Genomic DNA, 16,057 nt, shown 5'->3' with positions numbered 1-16,057 from the left:
GTATGAGTTGGGATGAGAAGGTTGTCAAGCACTGGAAGAAGCTTCCTAGGGAAATGGTCATGGCTCCAAGCCTGTCCGTGTCCGAGAAGCATTTGGGCAGCACTCTTAGATACATGGTTTAAGTTTTCAGGTTGCCCTGTGAGGAGTCAGGAGTTGGACTTGATGACCCTCGTGGGTCTCTTCCAACTCAGGATATTCTGTGATTCTGTGGCTTAGATTATTAAATTGTAACTCAAATTGTTAAAACAATATTCAGTTTCCTGTATTCAAATAAGGCCAATAACTAGTATTAATTCTAAGACAGCATGGAACTACGTTAAAAGTGGGAATGTTCTTACCTTGTCAAGCATCTTAGAGTTCCTGCAGCTAGCAGGTTGTCCGTGATACCACTAGAATTTGTCTTCTACATTAAATGATTGCAGATCCATTGAGCTATTGAGGCAACTAATAACTGGCATAAAGCAGGAGGTTTGGACTTAGTAGCTTGCCACCAGTAGCAGCACTTGTTTCTACTTACTGTAAATTGGAACTTGCTACAAACCTGGCTTAAGTGAGCGTATGTCACTTTAGAGGAAGTGCTGGACAGGTCTCTGAAGGAAGTAGTGGAGCTGTATTCCCATGAGAGGTGAGAATTCGGGATCAATTTCTGTCTTTGCTCCCTTTCTTTTACTTAATAACTCTACTGTTCCCTGGTCTGTCAGCAGTCACACTTACAGGATGGCACCTCACTGGACTCCAGAGTTGCCACAGCATCTGGAGACCTGGTTCTGCATACATCTGAAATGTACAGCCTGAACTTTAGAAAACGACTGCATAGGTGCCTTTATGATGGTTTATTTTAATGGAGAACAAGTTCATTCTTAATTACTGCATTTTGATAATGAAATACAGAGGTACTTTTGCAAATTTAGAATTAAGAAATGTCTCTACATTGTTAGTATTTACTGGAAGAACTGCTTTAGCTGTATGCTCTGCCTCTAATTTGTTTAGGAAATCTTTCATATGTTTCTCTAGCTTTGAAATATGCTCAAGATATGTAAAAAGATGTAATGTAGTCTATGTAAGATTGGACATGTTTGTTCGTTAAATCTGCATGTCTAACTGGTATTGCCATGCAAACGTGAACCAAATGATGGAAAGAATCTTTGTCCTAGAATCTGGAATAATCACTTGGTTTGTAAATGGGAATGATTCAGGCTACAGGAAAAGCAGTGTGTTGCTGAGCTGTGGTACTGCTTTATAGCATTAGAAGGAAAATATTTCCATGCTTGTATTATCTTTAGGCTTCCAGAAACCTTTTTATATAAAGCATTAATGAAGTGGCCAGAAATTTCATTATACATTTTTATTTTTTACTCTAAGGCTGAGAGTGTTCATGTTCTAGAAATGAGATTTTCAATGTATACATCTGGGCTTTTCAACCCTTGTTAAAGTAGTAATAGGAAAAGCACTTGGTAAAATGATCTTACAGCTCATTAATGTATCTGGTTAACTTGCAGATGATTTCACTGTATTCAGCTGAACTGCTGGGGTTTCAACCCCAAGCCCCAAATTAAGGTTGACATCTGGGTGATTCCCACAGCCCTTCCCAAAGGGGGGGTGAGTTTCCCTTTAGGCTTCCCCCCAGGGTGGGCCGGCCTGGCAGACAGAGCCATTGGGTAAAGGAGCCCCAGGGGTCCCCCATTAAGTAAAGAAAACTTTGATGTCCCATCCAGGGGATAACAGCTGGGACCCCTGGCAGGCAGGGGCAGTGTCTGTGTGTGAGGTGGACGCCCTGTGCAGAGTTCCCTGTTGGGGAAGGACCTCCCGCCTCCCTGGGACTGGGCTCCAGGCAGGTCTGGCTTTTGTAAACGCGGGCTGTGTAGAGATTCAGTGTGTGGCTTCCTTGGTCTGATGTGTTTGGCTTGTTGACTCGGTTGTCTCCCGTCCCTTCTATGAGAGACTGCATGTCACCATTTATTCCACCCATTGTTGGTCGTGCGGTGTTGTTGTTGGGGTCAGTGGGATTGATGTCAATTATGTATAATCTGACTGGTTTGTACCCCCAGCGCTCACCCACGGACTGACCCTTTTGTATCAAATACCATTTGGTTATTGGTTCATCTTTGTGCTGGCTGTGTCCTTTATGATAGGCCTGATAATTGGCAAAACATCAGCAAAAAGGACGTGGTTAATGAGATGGGGTAATGCTGCTTGCATCACAGTTTCCTTCATAAAGCTGACCCTGTTCTCAACCTTTTAGATTGCAGATGTCCAGCAAACCTGAATTTACATGGGTTCTCTGTTTTTGCCAAGGTGTCATTAGCTCAGTCTTTAAATTAGGGGAGGCGTATGAACTAGGATTAGGCTAATTTTCCTCTTAGGGGAAGTGTTAATGAGCTTGCTGATTTGAGGGGAAAAAAATTGCCTTCCAATTTGTGAAATGCTTTTTTCTTTTCTCCCTATCCATTTCATAGAGAGGTTTCCTAGCTGTTGCATAGCTCTTTTCCTAAAATCCCCTTTATCTGCTGCTGAGAGATGAGATGAGGTACTTTTCTGCTCAGTGTTTCATGAATGCTAGAAACTTTGTGCCTTTTTATTATTGGCAGTAATAAAAAGCCTGTGGTAATTGGGTATTTGCTGCACACAACTTGGCTTAAAATGAAGAGAGGGCATCCACTCTTCTCTAGTTTGCATTTACCATTTTGTTCCTTGACAGTTGGAGAATTTGGGTGATGGTTTGTTTTCCTGCTGAAAAGGTAGTCAGTTATAGATCTGCTGTATGCCCCGCATCATCCCTTAAGAATAGTGTGTTTCTTTCTCTTGATCCTGGTTATTGTGTAGGCTTGAATGCATAATTGGGAGTGAGCTCTTACTGAGAAGTGTTATATGGCTTAGGAACAGGAATGTACACAAGATGGCAGAGATGCTACTGCCAGCAGTGAATACTTGCAATGTTGAGAATTATTTTCCCTCAGAATGAAGGAGCTTAGAAATGAAGAAGCAGCTCTGAACCAGAAGAAACAAAGAACATGTGGAGAGTGAGCAGTCAGATTTTTGCTGCAGTTCTTTGGCAAGTTTCTTTCCCAAATGGAAAGCAGAGTACACAGCACTGTACTGTAAGCAGGTGCAAATCCTAACCTGGGAATACGTCCCTTGGAGCAACACAGAAGGGATGCTCTTCTAGGGAGAGAGAGGCATTACTTTTAAAATAGGTGGAGACAAACACAACCATAACAGATGCAAAACGGCCTGCATACTAGTACTTAGAGCTGTAAAAGTACACAAGGGAATAGGCTTCATCCAGTGATTATAAGCCTCGGACAGCTTGCGAGCCATTTTGAATATGCCTGCTATTTGGTATGACCTAACTACAAGGCATGAAACCCACAGTGACTGTCAGAGCAAAGAATGGTTACTTACCAGCTTATTTTATTTGTTCTTTCAACAAAAAGATGCATTGTGATGCAAGATACAGAATGATCCAAAAATTATAAAAGGCAGCTGTCTTCCAGCAGCCTGGATAATGTGTGCCTTGGCTGGAAAGATAACCATGTAACAGAGAAGTAGGAAGAAATAATGATGAGCACTGCATCCATACCATCATTGGTGTTCACGTACTGTACCTCCAGAAAAAAGGATGCATTGCTGTTCTACAGAGGCTACATTTTAGTAGGATGTGGGATGCAATGTTTGAAGTTTGAAAAATAAGCAACAAAAAACTGTGTGATTGAATAAATCATTGCCCAAAATTTTAAATAATAGTTCAGCCTCTTTAGAATGTGGTCTGGCGTGTGGTACTTCTGTGTGAAATACAGTTTGGAAAGAAGCAAAATATGTCAGATGAGAGCTGAGCAGGCCCCAGCACAGACGTGTCTACATGGTGCCCTGATCTGTCAGCTGAGCGGCTTGCTCTGTAACGTTTCCTGGCTCTGAACCCTCTGGAGATGCTGCAGTTCTTGCAGCATCGTCACATGGCAGGAATTGAAATTTGAATTTTCCTTAATTCTGAATTTTTATGTGCTGTTCAGGACTTAGTGAAAAGATAATTCCTTTCTAAAGCATCGGTGATGTTCCCCACTGATCGTTGTCCAAATCAATGTCTCCTGTATTCTGACCAGGAATGCCCAGTTAGTTTTCAGGGTTTTGATAAGAACCTTTTAAGTCATGTGCATTACAGCACCGTATGCTTGAGACAGGTTGATTTCTACTTTAGGGCCCCCAAAGTATTGGCTTAAATTTGCTGTCAGTTCCTAAAAATGAACATTTTCTTGAATGGTGACCATCATTATTTCAAACAGCTTGGAAACAGTTTTTCCCAGAGTTGAGCAGCAGCTGTGGGCACTGAGAGCCCCTCGTGGCCCTGACCAGCCTCACCTGGGCTGTCTCAGCACCCTCCACCTGTGGCCCAGGAGCTCCATATAAGCTGAGGCTTGGGCCCAGCTCCAATTTTTGCTGAGCCTGACTTGCTGAGGGGGCTCCCTGGTTGGATGTTAGCCCTGCCTCTTTGCTTCAGCGCCGCTGGATGAGCAGTTCCTGGAACCGCTGGCTGGAGCTGCTGCTTCCCTGGGCTCAGGTAGGGCACGGCCATGCCCCTGGCTGGTGCAGGGTGCTGCTCTGGCCGCCGTCGCTGCTGCTTTTGCCTCCGTTTGCGGTTGTGGTGAAGCTGGTGCTGTTGCTCCCTGCTGGTCAGTAGTGCTGTGTTTATTCTGGGCGAAGACAGGATTTGGTGTTGGCAATACCATGTCATTTGCTGTCTCTAAACCTGGCAACCTACTCTGTAGTTGGAAGCGCTTCAGTTCTTAAAGACTGTTCATGGATTTTGCTTCCACAATGTAGGAATTTCTGAACTGTTCTACCCTTAAAAGGTGTATTTCTAGTGAGGTTTCTGCAGTTACAGCTCTTCTTTAAACTAGGTGTTGGTTTTTCCATGCTGTTAAGTTTCAAGTTTTTTTGGGAGACTGGTCTTTGTGTCGTTTCAAAACCACTTTTTAATGGCACGTGTTGGTCTGTAAGTACTGTCAACTCTGGGAGCTGCCTCCTTTTGTACACTGAAACATTGCCAAGTTATAATGAGCTCTCCTAAGAAAGCCTTTCTGCCTTCCATATACATGCAGCTCTAGTCTCAGACTCCTCCTTTATTCTGTATGATTTTGTATATGAATTGGGAAAAGCCCACTCACCCTGAAGTCACCGGCTGGTCCAGATAGTGACCAGCAGATAGGAAGCCAGTGCCTTGAGCAGTGATGAATCTGACCACTGATGGGCACAGCACCCTCCTTTACATTTTTAACAGGAAATCTGTTGTTGGGTGGGGAATTGCTGTCTCGGAGAGAACGGGTGACAGGGGGTGCATTTATCTCTGCTGATGTGTCTCATTGCCACGTCTGACTGTCAATCGGTTGCTCTTCTGCTGTGTTTTGCGAAGGAGTTACTTTCTGTTCCTTTTCCTTGTGGAGAAGGGAAACGAGTGCTTGTGCTAGGGAGCTCTAGGAATAACGCAGCTCTAGGATCCTGGATGGGCTTACAAAGGCACGGGGTTTCCATCAGCTTTCAAATAAATCCCTGGGAGGAAAAATAAGAGGTGGGATTTTTTTTCGCCTTCTTCCTTGGAGAACTACAGAGCATTCACACTCTTAACATAATTTTAAAAAGAAAAAAAAAGAAATAAGTTGCTGCCAAGCCCCGAGGGCGGAGTACCCCGGCAGGCGGGTACCCGGTAACGGCTCCGTTCCGATCGCCCGTGGCGAGGAGAAACGGCCCCTCCGCGCCCCTCTCTCTTCCCTCACGGCGCAGGCCGAGCTCGGAGGACACGGGAGTTACTGCCGGGCTCACCCAGAGCAGTCGGCGGCTCTGCCTGTGGCTGCGAGGCCGCTTTGCGCGAACGTTCCGCCCCGCTGGATTCTCCCGTGTCCCAGCGTGAAGCTCGGCCGTGAAACTCTGAACGGGACTCCTTCCACCGGAGCTGCCCCGGGACACGCGAGGCAGCCGGCGTTACCGTGGGGACGGCGTTTGGCCGGGCCGCTCTGGCTCAGCTCAGATGGCGGCAGGAGCGCGGCCGGAGCACCCTGCGGCGGCCGGCTCAGCCGTGAGCACCCCGGGGGCTGAGCCATCGCCGCGTTACCCAAGGCTAGGACAGGCCGGTGCCCGGGCCGCCCGCCCCAGCGCAGCGGGAGCCTGCCGGGGAGGGGAGAGCGCTGGGGCTGTTCCCACGGGCTGGTGCTGCCGTGTGTCCCATCCAGCACAGGGCACCACGGGACTGATAAAACCTACCGGGGAGAATGGCCTGACACGGTCTCCTCACCCCTAAAAACGTGTGTGTTTAGACTGCTGGTCTTTAACAAAGCGCTAGCGTTAAGCCATTTAACTCGAAGCTAGGAGCTAAACAGTTCACCCTCCCTTCAGGCCAGCCTTTCATCTCCAGAGCCCTGTGCCAGTTCTCCATCAGCCTCTGTAGAAGGCGGGAGATCCCCGGGACTTGCCTCGCTGCATCCATTTTTAGAGCGTGTCTCAGACAGGACTGCTTGGCTGTCCCTGCGGCTTTTGAGGAAGTGACTAGTTCAGTGGGATTTTTTAGCACGAGAAGATGCTCTCTGAAAAGACAGCCCTCCCTCCTGTCGGCAAGAGCAGTTCAGGCTGTTTTAATCCCATGAGGAGCTGAATGTGTCAGGGTGTGCACTCCAACCTCCTCCCCGCCCCGAGCTGTTTGAGACCTCTGCGTTGCCACGTGCCTATCCCTGTGCTGGAGCCATGTCAATTCTGCATCAGAAGAGGACAATCCCAATTCAAATTGCTCAAGCTCTAAATGCAGGGGCGTGCAACCAGGACACAGGAAAACTTTTCTTGAATAACTTGTCAACATATGATAGATGGCAAATGAAGTCACTGAGTGCAACCTAATATGGTTGGAGCCTTGGGTTTCCTCTGGACTTTGCTTAACAGCTAGTAAATGACAACACAGAGGATTGCAAGGCAATGAGTAACCTTGCAAGGGTCCATTGGCTGTTGCCTTGCATCTCCTTGCACCCTGCCGCGCAGCAGCTGGACTCGATGTGAGAACTGATGTGGGTTCTTCATGTGAGCTTCCCCAAAGCTGGTGAGTTCCCAGAGAACTTCACACCTAAAGACTGCCAAGTGTAGAGGGCTGGTTATATGTTTCAGTTGCCCTTCAGAAGGGCACTCAGTAGTGCTGACCCTGTCCTTGAAGTTGTTGTGAGCATAATAAACACATTAATAAAGGTAAAATAAATATTTTGTGTAACAGGATCATGCCTCTGTCACCTGGGTACGTGGTGAGCAGGAGATCATCCTCCTGGGCCAGGCCTGATGATCCTATGCTCAGCCCAGAGACTTTGTGTGTGGAGGGCCTCTTAGTATTTTGTCACAAAGGCTCAATGTGCAGTGGTTAGCATCCTCAAGCAGATTCAGGGTGGTGATGATGGGATAATCTGGCATGTTTTTTTCTCCGGTGTTTCATGGCAGTATATTTGCACTATTACTTTGTGGCTTTCACATGCCAACAATTTGTGGGTGACAGTTGTAATCTTCAGCAAGAAGCTGCAGGTTTTAAACATAGAAGCATCTCTTCCTCTGAATCACTTTGTAAGGAAATGAACACAGTAATGGTTCCCATGTTTCAGGGGCATGCCACTTAAAATTTGGAATAGCTAACACCTTTTTCAAAATTAACCGCAACTGGGATCAAGGTGTACACCAATATATAAATAATATAGCAACAGTCTATGAGCCATCACGGGTGTGGCTTCCATATATGATTCAGAAAAAATAATGAGATGTGTGGATGAAAATAGGCATTTGGGCGGGGATTATGCAAGGCCTGAATTACAATGCAGGATGGGTGGGGATAACACCTCTTTCAGCTTACAAATGTTAATCACAAACTCAGCAGCCAGAAATCTCTGCAGTGCTATTTAACAAATATTAATAAGTATAATTAGTGTGCTAGACTTTCAGTGCCAAGGAGCCATGAGAAACAGAACATTTTCTGTATGTTTTCAGTTTAAAATTAATATAACCTGCTTTGGAAAGCAAGTATCAAAATAAAAGGTTGGGCTATTTAAAAAAAAAAAAAGTTTGCCTCAGGAACACTCAACACACACATGCGCAAAAAAAAAAAAAAAAATCAGTATATTACCTGACTGCAGAGACCCTCCAAGCAGATAAAATGATGCATCTTGTTACCTCCATCTCAAATTTCCTTCTTGACAGTAATCTAGAGAGTATGTATTTAACATACAGCTTGTAATACTATTAAAAGTGTTTATAAGGGCCACAGTCTGTAATCATGAATTTGAAGGGTGGGAATTCCACCATGACTGATCTGGTCATCATCTTAACCCTGAATTCCTGACAAGACTTGGTTTGAACACCATCAGCAACTACTCCCTACTGTAATAACTGCCCTTGCAAAATTGGTGTCTTTGTCCCAGACTAGATGGATGCTTTTCTTTATCATGTCAAACCTACCACTTCACTCAGACTGTTTAAAAACAAAACCGAGGCTGGAGCAGGAGGAAATCTCAGTGAGAGCTCTTTTGCAGTTTCAGTACAGTAGCAATTGTCCGTATGGGAATCTGGGAGTGAATGGAAAACTAATAGTGACAGCAACAACAATGATCAGTAATTTTAAATGACTGCAGAATTTAATTATGTTGTCAATCAGCATGCTTCCAAATCAGGTTTATTTTCTGTTTTGATTTATCTCTTATGACGCAAGAGAAACTGACAATTGAGAGGTTTTAAAATGACCTCCCACTACAGCTGTGTGTTATATCCTGACATTATCTGTTTAAGAGCAAGGTAACATGGTGGACAAGTTAAGCTAATGGGTTTTTCAAGTCACCAGGTACTAACACAACCTCCTCCTTTCAGAAGAAGGTATATTGAGGCAAACATCCTATCCTTCAGTTACCAGCCAGACTCAGGTCCTCTGGGTTGATTTGATAATCTGAAAGTCACCAAGTGAGGGGTGTTGAGAGCAGCTAAGCCACCCTAGGCAACACTGACCCTTACACAGGGTTGATATGACAGATGCTTCTTGCTGCCACTGGTTACTAGAGTGTGCTTTTGCTTGTGCTATCAAGAGTTTTGAGCCTGGGGGAGAGGTCAACCCCCGCCCATCTCATGAACTTTGCTGCCAGCCACATTTCGCTGAGGTCTGCTCAGTGGTCAGGGGGTCAGCGTGGGGCTGCTCTGGATCCAGCCCTCTGGGGGGTTGTGCAGTGCAACTCCCTCTGCCCCAGCACAGCTGCCTCCTGGGACCTGTGGGTCCTCACTGAGGTGGCTGGGTGGGCGCAGCAGCACTACTGAGGCAAGGAGGAGACTGCTGGGGGCGGTTATAAGCAGTATGCATAGCCCCCTTCTTGAGTGGGGAGCTGTGGGAAGTGTTGCCTTTCTTTAGACGCACACCTTTCTTCCCTGCTTTAACATAAATTCCTTAACTCTTCAGACTTCAGTGTATCAAGTCATAACTGCTTTGAAGTGTGATTATTCCAGTCAAATCTGTCTGGCAAGGGGCTTCCTCCTCAGAGGCAAGCTGTCAGGCCTTGCCCAGGTGAGCCCAGGCTCTGAATATTCAAAAGTGATCAGGTTGTTGCAAAAGCATGTTGTGTCCTGACAAGTCTTATCATGTGCCAGGGGATGAGCAGAGAAATATCTTTTGGCCAGAACTCACATATCTTCCCCCACAGCTCTACAGCCTTACTCACTTGGAAAATGGAATACAATTTTTGGATCATGCAAACTTTGTCCCCCAAAGCACAGGAATCTGGTGTCTAAAAATATACAAGCAATTCTTCCACCTGCCTTTGTCAGTGATCCCCTCACCATCACCCAGAGGGAACCACTGAACCGTGGACCAAGTCCTCCATGAAATCCTTTCACTTCGGATTTTTGAAGGGAAAACGGCCAAGCTACTTAAATATTGTAAGACTTGCCTCTAAATTACTTTCTTCATATTGAAGAGACACGTGAGCTGTAACCTGCTTGAATGTCTTGCTCGTAACCAAGCAGTTCCAGTCACTATTTTCAATTCAGGTTTAGTCCGTTTTACTTCAATTACGGTTGCACTAAGCTTATGTTCATCATTTAACTTCTGAAATGAGACTTAACACGATGCTGTTATTCAGCTGACACACAGTGGGAAAGATAGCATCACTACAGCATAATTTATTAATACTCGGGACTTGAGTAGACAATACCAGTACTTTCAGAAAACAAGTGTACAATTACCTTTTTTTTTCTAGGAGAAAAACTATAATGGAGGTTAGGTTAAGTGTCTTACACTTTTCTGGAATTTTAGAAAAGGTTATACAAGACCATTCAAAAGCACAGGTTTTATTATAAAGTTTTTAAGCTTTTTAGCACTGAAATCTGAGTGCAAAACTAGTCTCATAACTTATTCTGAGGAAGTAAAAAATGTCTTGCTGCTGCATTAGCAGAAAAGATTTTAGCCCAGTGACTAGGGAACTTCCACTGCTGAGAGAAGTGAAAGTAAGTGCAGGGTTGTGGGGCTGGGGAAATTTATCATTTTATACCAAAGACATGTTCAGCTGTTTGTCACTTTAGAAGTCTCTTTGGCTTGCCTTGTGCAAATACTAAGCCTGCGCATCAGGCCAGTGCGAAGTGCTGAGTTAGGACAGAAAGCTTCTCCCATCATGGCATTCACAAAGCGAACAGTGAATGAGACCTGGCAAGTGCGATGGCTCAGACTCGAGTTTTACTTCATCCAAATCCAGTCCCTTACACCTCCGGTATCACGGAGTGCCTGGGCTGGCCTCCCCATCAGGGGGTTCATTTCTCAGTGTATACACTAGTTATGTAGCTTTTCCCCAGATGCTTTAAGCCAAAACAATTCCACTGAAGGCAGGGAAGATGTTTACTATGGGGTATCTGGATGGGGAAGCTTTTTTATTTTTCCCATCCAAGAGCAGCTTTGCTATTGAGTAAATGCTATTAAGGGCAGAACTGAGGCCTTTGGGAATTCAAGTGCTTCAAGCACAGGAACCTAGGCTGAAAAGGGGGGTTCCAAGTATGAGGAACAGAGTAGGACCCAGAGGCAAAACAAGGAAGAGCTATACAGGGCAGTTGCTTGGGTTCTGAGTTCTACTGAAATAACTACTGAGTCTGCACTAGGTAGTTGACAAGGAACGAGATGCAGCTTAGCAGCGCTGATCTGTTTGTTGCAGCAGATTGTGTAACAGGTGTGTTCTTTTGGGGTCCTACAGTTAAAGCTGCTCAGATATAAGGGGAAGGTTGCAAGTACCAATTTGACTTTTTCCACCTTAGAAAAAATCTAGGGGTTGGGGGGAAGCAGAGCTTTAAGTAGGATAAATATTAACAGTCAACAGCCTTGCGCAGGATTAGATAACTTGTTTATGTTCTGGAGGCCAATCTGCGTGGGTTCTTAGCAGTGTTATGGCACAGCAGTAGGTTTTTAAGCACCTACATAAATGAAGCTTAGCAATCTCCCCAGCTAGAAAGGCCAAGTAATTAGGCATTACTGAAAAACTACATCTCATATTCTTTCCATCGAGCATAATTCCAAGGAGGGTAAACCTGCTTTATTCTGAAATAAGCTCATTCACAGAAAATGTGAAGACTTAAGACTGCCAGATCAAGGCAATTATTTATCTGCATACACAGCTAAAAGATTAAAGTAGTGTGATGCTTCATATCTTCAGTAACCTCATCTATGGCTCACATGCTACAGTTAAACACGCTTGCTTTGTGATGAGTATTTGCAATTTCCTTCGCCTCTTAACAAATTACCATGCTCTGCTCCAGCTTTTAATCCTCAGAATAAAAGTAGCTCCTCTTCAGTCACCCTTAATGTTCACTTCAATTCTTTAACAGGTGAGAAATTGAAGATGAAACACTACTGCCCTCTTTTCTGTCTGATGGTGCCTAACGTGCTATGGGTGACTCTAGAAATAACAGAGGTTATTAATGATGCTAAGATGTTTCATTGTCAGCACAAAACTATAGACACCATGCTACCAGGTAGTAAGGAGGTATTAAAATTAATGGTGTGCACTGTTGCACATTGAATACTTCGGCAGAGGTCTTGATTTTTAATTAAATGCAAGCTGAATTCAACATTTGCTGCACATTTAACATCATTCACTTGGAACTTTCCAGTAAATGCAGAACTCAAATGCACAACTGCATACACTATTCAATAAAGCAAAAACCAAAATGTATCATAAATAAGTATGTCATAACTTTATTAAACTCAAGACATGACAATATTCAAAATACAAAGTGAATTATTTTTTATTCAATACTGTACACGATGCAGAAATATCAGTGCATTTCTATAGCATGTATTTCACCTTCATTTAGTTTGTACCAGAACAAATAAAAAGTAAGCTTTAAAATAGCTCAAACATATCATTCAGCAGTTTAAACTGTAAACAGCTTGTTTATTTCTGTTAGGAGGAGCACATTCATCTTCTGTACCTCCATTAACGAGCACCCTTTCTCTTGTGCTTATCTGCAAGAGGATAATTGTAATCAAAATCAGCATGAGAAACTGCTAATGCACAAATGTGGCCCCTCAGTGAACTTTAGCGGATCGCTGAGGCACAATGAGGAAAAATTATAAACAGCAAGAAGCAGCATCTGAAGCAGCGAGAGATGGGACTGACACTGTTCATAAGTGGAATCATGTTTTTTCCTCATAACCTCCTCCTCTCCTAAAATACTGAACAGAAACCAAACCACAAGACCAGCTTGTGCTGTGTTTCTGTATTTAATACAGTCAGAATTTTAGACTCTAGGCGAGCAGGTAATTGTCACTGCCTACCTAACAGCAACTGCAGAGCTGCTCGTATCCTTTGCCACTCCCAGGACACTTTCACATGTTTCTAGGATCCAACAGCAACAGAGCAGAGGCTTAGCAAGAGCTGGTCCAAGTCTCTCCTAGGAAAAACTGCAAAACTGAGCCAAGTGTGTCTAGCAACTGAAAGAATTCACAAAAGCTAACTCACTTTAAGAGTCTGTTAGTGTCAAATTAAGTTGTAAAATAGATTCATTTTTCCAAAAGCACTTCCAATATGCCTGCCAAGTCTTGAAGTGGGTATCAGATCTTGCAGTTACCTTCTTACCAGGTTGGCAGAACCTAGTCAAAGAGGACAGTCTTCAGCAGTGTTACTGTGTGAAAGAAATTCTGGAAATGCCTGATAAAAAAACTGTACTGCATTATCTGCTCTGTTGTCAGCTTTAGAAGTGACTCATAAGCAAAGCTAGACTGACTTTATTTTTTTTGATAACATGACTACCAAATATGTTCATCTAGGTAGCATATAACTGGCCAACTGTGACTACTATCCCTCTGTATGTTTCTATGGAATCTTTGTAGGTTTTCAGCTATACATACCAAGACAAAAAACAGTCTTAAACATATCAGAGATACGCAGCATAAGAGGACTTCACAATCCACTTTCCAGTTCTCAGAGGACAAACTGGTCCTACTTCATTATCTGAGAACCTCAAGAACTTTGTAACATGATAAAGTTCAGCTCCATCCTGAACAACAGAGCCGAGACTGTGCTCCCAGAGCCTACGGGGAAACCACGTAAGACAGGTGTTTTCGTTTCAGATGACCAGCTATGTCCACTCTAGGTTTTGTGTCCAATTTTGCTGGGGCTGAAGTGGCTGTGCAGTCACCAGACCAGGACTGAACCTCTGTGCTAGAGCTACTTTCTTCTGCTTCTCTGAAGAATTTCTCATATTTGTCCAAATATGGAGGCCTTTCAGGCAGCAGATAGTAGTGCGTTGAACTGGCTTTCTTACCATTTTCAATAATTGGAAGAATGCAAGGGACCCTGTTGGAAGATCCTTCACTATTTTGTCTTTGTAGAGCTTTGCTGCTGACATACTTAGGATCAGGCGCAAAACTCTGTGTAGGGGGCATGACCCCATTGAGGTATGATGGCAGGCTTTTGGGACTTGGCGTACGGGAATTGCTGCGTGACAGAGGTTCTCTCGGAGGCACTTTTGGAGGCCTGTCTTCATCACTGTACGCACTAGAAGCGACTTCTGCTGACCACCTTCTGTAATCTGGCTTAAGAGCCCTTGGAGGTATGGGAACCCTTGGTGGAATCTCTGGTTTATCTTCATCAGAGTTTGGAGAAGACCTGCTTAAGTGTCCAGATAGTCTTACTACTGGTTTATTAAGAGATCCGGCTGGCCCAGAATGGGACCTTCGCAAGCGTCGATGCAGCTGCTGTGGAGGGGGACAAATACTGGATATGTATCCACTTAGGCTCTGTGTAGGGTTGGCATCTTCTGGTTTTGGTCCTGTTGGAGTATCAAAGTATGCATAGTTGATTTGTCCACAGCCCCTAAAGCTCCGCCGGCTTGGAGCACTGGATTTAAAAGGAGGAAGTTCATAATCTTCTAACAAAAAGTCAGTATCTGAGCTAGTCAGGAATTCCACCTCTTTGTCAACCTCATCTAGAGAAAGGTCTTCAGAAATAGGCAGAGGGGGTAGTGGCCTGGAGCTACGGTCATTGGAAGATGCAGACAGAAACTGAATTGGCCCGCTTTTTATTGGCATGTGAGGTGTTTCTTCAGAAACACAGCCCATGGTTAGTGAGAGTTTACTAAAGCCAGGAACAAGATGGTCTTCGTATCTTGAAATCAGCCGTTCATTTTGGGGACTTACAGGAGGTGGGCTGGATTTGTGAGATGGGACTTGGATGCAACTTTCAGCAAAGCTGTGGTCATTCATGGAAGCATGCCCTGAAAAGATGAGAAAGTCTTAAATGCTTTTCTAAGTAACACTCTAGTGCATGACTTCGCCACTGCAAGTTTAACTATTTCATTCTTTCTAATGCAACAATAAGTAATATCTGCTTAATGACTCCAGCAGCAAAACATAGATGTTCTAGATCTTTTCTGGTCGAGGATTTATGTGTTTAGTTAATAGAGCAGCTGATTATCTTGCTGGTTTAGGCCAGTGCTCCAGTTTAATGAGGTAGTTAAGAGACCTGAAGCATAAGCAACAGAACAGAGCTACAGCTGCAAAGTTCCCAGCAAAGGACTACAACAGAACAAGTGCTCTTTTACTAAATGGCTTTTCTGTCAGAAGTGTAATGGCAGTTCAGAGACCTTTAAGTACAGGGAAAGTTTTTTTGTTTGTTTTAACTTGATCATGTTATTTAAAGTGTGAGGGGTTTTTCTATTGGCTCGAATAGTAGTATTTTCTTGAAATGTTTCCATTCTGTCACCAGAGGGCAGCCTTATATCCAGAATGAAGAAAACATTTACTGCCTTAGTGAAGACTTGAGAAATTTTTTTTCACTACCTAAATACATGTGTGTTAGTCTTTGTACTTACCAATGGATGGTAAATGTTGCTCTGTTGAGGGATTCAAATTATATGCCACTGCTATAGGGTCCACATTAAAGAAAGTACTAAAAAAAAAAAAAGCCTTAGCTGTAAATAAACCATAGGTCGGTACTGGTACAAGTATTCTTAATGCTCATCTCATACTTCAAGATGCAATAGATCAAATTTTAGCCTCACTCACTTTTCAAATCCACTGTGGCTACCCCAGCAGGTTTTCAGACTCCCCATGGCTTGACTAGTGTGAAGAAATCCAGTTTTTAACGGGACTCTCATCTCCTGAGCAGCAACTCCTGCAGTTGACATTGCACACTGCTCTCTGGTTATGTCTCACAACCCTAGAAATACAGTCCTTGACAGGTTTCCTGCAGTTTTCATTCCCTTCAAAAGAGAGAAGGACATAAATATCAGAAATGCAAACCTGAAGAGTTCATCTCTCACCTGAAATGTCAGTATTTCAAGGAATTAAACAGCTCTGTAGAAAGGGCCTTATGTCCAAGAGGAAAATTTAACCTAACTTATTAGTTTGTGTCTGTAAAAACTAAAGTACAAAATAGGTAAGTTCTCTAACAGAATTAAACTCTATAGAAAAAAGTAAAATATGTTCAGTAAAGCTATTGATATATAGCAACTGTACATCAACAACTTCAATTCTTGTACATAAACTGCTACTTATTCAGGCAAAATAAGTTTTCCAGAACAATCT

General features: G+C 43.8%; 1 protein-coding gene across 1 annotated transcript; it reads right to left on the bottom strand.

The window, feature by feature from the left end:
• Positions 1–12,198: 12,198 nt before the first annotated feature.
• Positions 12,199–15,696, bottom strand: ERRFI1 (ERBB receptor feedback inhibitor 1). The gene is made up of 3 exons (XM_074924992.1): positions 15,536–15,696; positions 15,343–15,419; positions 12,199–14,745 (listed from the first exon to the last, which is right to left on the bottom strand). Exons 1-3 carry the CDS (start codon positions 15,655–15,657, stop codon positions 13,562–13,564), a joined length of 1,383 nt encoding a protein of 460 aa, XP_074781093.1. The 5' UTR covers positions 15,658–15,696; the 3' UTR covers positions 12,199–13,561.
• Positions 15,697–16,057: the final 361 nt, after the last annotated feature.

The sequence above is a fragment of the Athene noctua genome, chromosome 22 (assembly GCF_965140245.1).
Source record: "Athene noctua chromosome 22, bAthNoc1.hap1.1, whole genome shotgun sequence".
NCBI classification, from domain to species: Eukaryota; Metazoa; Chordata; class Aves; order Strigiformes; family Strigidae; genus Athene; species Athene noctua.
The sequence above is the reverse complement of the archived record's forward strand: the minus strand, read 5'-3'. Positions and strand labels throughout refer to the sequence as shown.

Excerpts from the sequence above, each read along its gene's own strand:
- ERRFI1 (XM_074924992.1), bottom strand. The coding sequence starts at position 15,657 with ATGTCAACTGCAGGAGTTGCTGCTCAGGAGATGAGAGTCCCGTTAAAA. Across the intron at positions 15,420-15,535 it reads AGCCACAGTGGATTTGAAAA|TACTTTCTTTAATGTGGACC; the intron begins GTGAGTGAGGCT and ends TTTTTTTTTTAG. Across the intron at positions 14,746-15,342 it reads GCAACATTTACCATCCATTG|GGCATGCTTCCATGAATGAC; the intron begins GTAAGTACAAAG and ends TCATCTTTTCAG.